The 5,084-nt window shown below is 64.5% G+C and overlaps 1 protein-coding gene across 1 annotated transcript in view; it reads left to right on the top strand.

Annotated features, from left to right (window-relative positions):
- Nucleotides 1-4,316, top strand: part of LOC105308538 (two pore calcium channel protein 2-like) — a 15,092-nt gene extending 10,776 nt beyond the window's left edge. The window contains exon 6 of the mRNA XM_023525656.1: nt 4,120-4,316. Within this exon, the coding sequence (XP_023381424.1) occupies nt 4,120-4,316 (197 nt within the window). The remainder of the gene's footprint in view (nt 1-4,119) is intronic.
- The last annotated feature ends 768 nt before the right edge of the window (nt 4,317-5,084 follow it).

Raw genomic sequence — 5,084 nt, 5'->3', positions numbered from 1 at the left:
GGGTGGACACAGAAGAGGGTGCACGTTTGCCCGAGGACCCACTACAGCCGCAGGCCAGCTTGGAGTTTCCTGGTGGCCTTTGGGAAGAGGGAGTAGGTTTCTGCTGGAGGAGGCAGCGGGCTTCCTGTTGGTGAGCTGTGTCCCCACCAGGCCTCTGGGGGCACAGCAGGCTTCCTGGTGGGGACATGGGGCACAGTCCCAGCCCCAAGCTGCGACTCGCCTCCCAGGAAGGGTGTCTGCAGCCTCGGTGTTGTCATCCACGTGTCCAGAAGTCTCTGAGGGGCCCCCATGAGGCGAAGGACATGGACGCACCTTCTGGTCTGTGAAACGGTGAACACACAAGTTGTTGGCATTTTATTTCCCGTAAAGGGGCTCTCAGGAGAGTAGTAATAATTAAAAACTACATTTTTGAGTGCTTTCTGCAGATATCGACGTGTTTCGTCCGACGGGGTCACTGGCAGTGGCAGCACTGACAGATGGCGATGCCGAGGCACAGGGAGCCTGGGCCACCAGCTCGAGGCCACGTGGCTGGGAACGGCATCGCCGCCCCTCCCCCCACCGGCCCGGCCTTTTCTCTCGCTGCTCCTCGTAAGCGCCACGTGCCCGAGGGAAGCCACTGCAGCCGGAACGCTGCAGGGTCAGACAGAACTGCAGGATGGTCCTTCCCTGCACACAGGAGGGCCACACGGTCCCCGCGGCTCTGTGTGTCACCACAGACGGCGGTAGGTGACGGGCATGGCAAAGTGTGCTTTAGGGGGCAGGCTTGGCTCTTTGTCACTTTCTCCTGATTTAGCTACTATCCACAGTGGCTCAGGGCCCCCAGAGTCCTCCGTGGGAGGCTGCAAGAGTGACGCCAAGAAAGCTGACGTGCCAGCCCGGGTGCGGTGTCCCCACTGCAGACACCAGGCTCAGTCACGGGGCTCCTCGTTGCCGGGGTCCCCTGTGGCTGGGCCCTTCGCTAGCCTAGTCTCCTGGGGAGTGAGGAGGGGTGTAAGTGACCTCGTGGGGTCGCTGGGTCATAGGGGGTCTAGGTGAGTAGAAGCGCCTTGTGTGGCCCCCGCATCTCCTCACGGTGCCGTCCCCTGAGTCAGGACAGCGGGGCAGAGGGAGGGGTGGCGGGGGGTTCCTGACCAGCTCCTGGTGGTGCCGTGTCAGCCCCTGGCTGCTGCTCGCCCCTCCTGGCGCGTGACGGGTGGTGCCGGTGTGGCCGGCCTCCACCCCTTGGCACCAGCCACCCTGGGCTTGCACTCGGGCGCTGGGGCCCCGACGTGCCTCTCATTTCGAGGGTGAGGTGGCACCTTTTGAGAAATCCCTGGAGACGGTGCTGAGCAGCATCCTCCCCCTCCCTGAGGTGTGTGGCAGAGAAGCAGCACCTGTGTGCAGGCCCAGCCCCTGAGGGCCAGCTTTGGTGCCTGCACTGTCCCCAGCTGGGGAAGGGCTTCCTGTGGGCCCAGGTCGGGCACCTCGTCCATTCACCAGACACCCACAGAGCCAGCTTCAATGACAAGAAATGCAGGTTCTCTATGTACCCCTGCTGGCTGGGGCCCCAGAGGTGATTTGCATACAGGTGAGGGCCCTGGGTGTCCAGGGGCAAGGCCAGGTAGCATGCACACACCTGGAGAGAGGGTGCCTGGCACGGTGCAGTGCCCCGTATGGCCAGTGGAGGGCAGCAGAGCTCCAGCAGCAGGTGTCCCCAGAGGTCCAGCCTGGACCCTCCTTGCCAGCCCCTGGCCTGCCACGGATACCCCAGCTGGGAACCTTCTTCCCTCCCTCGTCTACAAAGCTGTCCCCTCCCGTGCCCGCCTCGACCCCAAGGCCTCGCTGGGACCCTCTGGGACCCTCCTCTGGCCATACAGCATTTGCCGCCTCCGTTAGCACTTGCTCGTCCTGCGGCCTGACACGCTGGGGGACCCGTGTGGTGGCAGCGACGTGTGCTGGGCCCACGAGAAGCATTTGCTGAATTGCAGGCTGTGGGGTGGGGGCTACCGGGCCTGTTCCTGGGGAGCAGTGTGACAGCGTGTCGCTCAGTGGGATGTGCTCTCCCAGCCAGCCAGTGGGCTGCCTGGAGTGCAGGGCAGTGATGGGACCTGCTCTGGCCATGGGGACCCCCAAACCGACGTCCTTAGAACAGCAGTCAACAAGGTCTCTGGGTGCTGGGCCAGTACCAGGGGGCCCGTGGCTTCTGTGCGCTGTGTGCCACACACCTGCGCATGCTCGTTTGTCTTGTGGGGGTGGGGACCTGCACCCCTGGGCAACAGAGATTGCTTTGACCTGGGGGCTGTCCAGGGGTAAGTGAGGACAGGGACACATGATGTCAGCTCAGAACGGGGGGGTGGGGTCGCCATCAGAGGCGTCTGAAGGTGGCGTGTGCCGGGCCTGAGGAGACGGACAGGCCCGGCACTCGGGCTCCGGTCAGGGATCGTGGGCTCGGGCTTGAGGAGGGTTTCACGGGTGCAGGCAGAACCCCCCTCCCCCGGGAAACAATCTCTCTCCGATCAGATGCCTTTGGCATGTTTTTGAGATGCAAAGAATGCGTTTGGGGGCCCTTGGGACCCGATGGCCCTGCTTCCCATGGGCACATAGTTTTGCTGCATAGCTAAGAGGCAGTGACTCTGTTTGACCACAGGCCGAGAAGGTATGCAGGACCGGATCTCGGCTCTGGCCCGTCCCGGTGGACAGCGGCCAGGGGAAGGGAACTCCAGGCCGGACGTGGGGGGGTCTGGGGTGGGGGAGCGACACTGGCAGAGAGGTGCCTGAGGGCTCCTCCTGGCGGGAGCGCCGTGCTCGGCTGGCTGCGGATGGGGAGCGTGGCCCGGCGCGGCCGCCCTCCCAGGCTCTGGCCCCGCGCTCCTTATGTGGAGTTCGGTATCCGTTTTTCTCCTTTTTGTCTAGAAACGATTTCGCCCACGTTCCCAGCTGGTCGATTACGTGGCAGGAACAGGAAGTTCACATGGCAGGGTGGGAGCTGACCAGCACGGCCCCGCCCCACAAAACCCAGGGGCTGGGGTGTCTGCGAGCTTCCTGGGGTCTGCTGTGGCCGAGGACCGCGGATGGGGCCTTCGAACGCCAGATCTCCTCTTGCAGTCTTGAGGCCGGAGGTCCGGGGCCACGGTGCCCTCAGGGCCGCGGTCGCGCTGAAGCCTCCGTGGGGTCCTTCCTGCCTCTTCTGGCCTCTGGGGCTCTCTGCATCTGGGCTCTGGCGGCATCGCTCCGGTCTCTGCCCCATTGTCTTACGGCCTGCTCCCCGTGTGTGTCCCCTTCTTACGAGGACACCAGTCCTTGGGTTTCGTCTGCAAAGACCCCATTTCTCTAGCTCCGTCTGCAAAGACCCCATTTCCAAATAAGGCCGCTCTCTGAGACTCTGGGCAGACCTGCATTTGGGGGGCACGAGTCACTCCAGAAGGTGTTGTCTCCCTCGGGGGCGTCCGTAAGTGGGCAGCTCCCCTCCTCACTTTATGTGGTGAGCACCTGAGCCCGACAGGCTTCCAGTGGCCACGTGCTAGACATTGGGGGGCTGGGGGACAGGGTGGAGGGGGTGCAGGGATCCGGATGGTGGCAGGGCGGACTTTGGTGTCCGAAGCGAGGTCTGCGCCCGGCCTTACTGCCTGGGAGCCATGTGTCCTCGGGCGGGCGGTCGAACCCGCTCGGTGTCTGCATCTGTGACATGGGTCTGCTGTTCCCTCCACACCCTGACGTCGGGGGCTGATTGTCTGGAGCGTGTGGAGGTGACAGGGAAGGACGTTAGTGTGAGGCCAGGACACTCTGCGCCGTGGTCGCCCCAGCTGCAGGATGCGGTACTGGCAGCCGCACTGAGCACTGATGAGGCACAAGCCGCCCGGGCCTGGCCACAGGTCAGCCTCGCTGCGTGTGTGGCTCTGGGTCCAGGCCCTGTGGAGAGGCTGGCCGGTCTGGCCCCTCCTCTGTGTGTCCCCCCGGAGGCTTTGGTTCCAACATAGGTTTAATTGGCATTATTAGTGGTCAGTGCCATCAAGACAGACCCGGGTGACTAATTATCAGCCACATCTGGAGATGAAATTGGTCACAGACGGGCAGTGGGGCGAAGTCGAAGGAGGAAATGCTCGGCTTCCAACGCTGGTGACATCCGAGTCTTTCCCTCAGGTGCTGGCTGCTCGGGCCCTGGGCAGTGCGGCGTCTACACCCACGGCGTCACCACCAGATTCGCCCGCAGCGAGAAGGCACACGTGGGCAGCGTGACAGCCAGGTCCCTAATGCCCAAGCCACAGCACGGAGAGAGCGTGTTTGCGCGCACGCAGCCCTCCTTGTTCCAGAAAGGGGCTTCTGTGGAGGGCCACTGACTGTCAGTTTCCTGGGACCTTCTTGTGCCCACCCTGACTGTCCTCCCTTCTTGACGCCGACGCCATGTCAGCTGGCAGGCCCTTCCTCCCGCTGGCTTCCCGTCTCCTCGCTCCGGCCTCTGCCAAACGGCTAGTGATCCCTGAGCAAACAGCGGTGTCCTGGGGGAGCGCCCGTCGGAAGGCCCTGCCGTGGGTCTTCTGTGACGTGGGGCTTCATGGGTCATCCAGGCACACCTGTGGTCAGGCCTCTGCCCCTGCGTCGTCATCTTGGGAGGGCCACCCCCGTGGCTGGCTCACCTGGCACGGAGAAGCAGGATGACCGAGGGAGCACTTTTCATCTCAGGATGGCTGGTGCTTTTGCCAGGAGCCCCCAGACGTCTGCCTGGCCCCGGCCCCAGCCCCAGCCGGCTTCGCCAGGGGCAGCCCCTCACGAGAAAAGCCTTTGACAAATGGCTTGATGCAGGGGCCTGGAGGGCCAAGGACCGGGCCGCAGGCCCCTGCTTGGCTCCCAGCCTGGGTCCCAGGACGCAGGGCCATATGGCAGGTTCAGAGAGGGAGGCGGGCCCCAGCATTCCTGCGCGAGAGCTCTGGAGGCCCCCGCTGCCCGAGGCCCGCTGCCCGGCTCTGCCAGCCGGGGCCCTCTGAGCTTTTGGGAGGGGCGTGGGCCTCCATCCCCGCCCACTGGGAGGCGCGTGCATGCGGCGAACCCGCACCGAGCGGCTGTGGAGCCCCCGCCGCCCCCAAGACGGGCCACTGAGCTGGCCCCGG

The sequence above is a fragment of the Pteropus vampyrus genome, unplaced genomic scaffold, assembly GCF_000151845.1.
Source record: "Pteropus vampyrus isolate Shadow unplaced genomic scaffold, Pvam_2.0 Scaffold586, whole genome shotgun sequence".
NCBI classification, from domain to species: Eukaryota; Metazoa; Chordata; class Mammalia; order Chiroptera; family Pteropodidae; genus Pteropus; species Pteropus vampyrus.
This window is presented reverse-complemented; position numbering and strand designations above follow the sequence as displayed.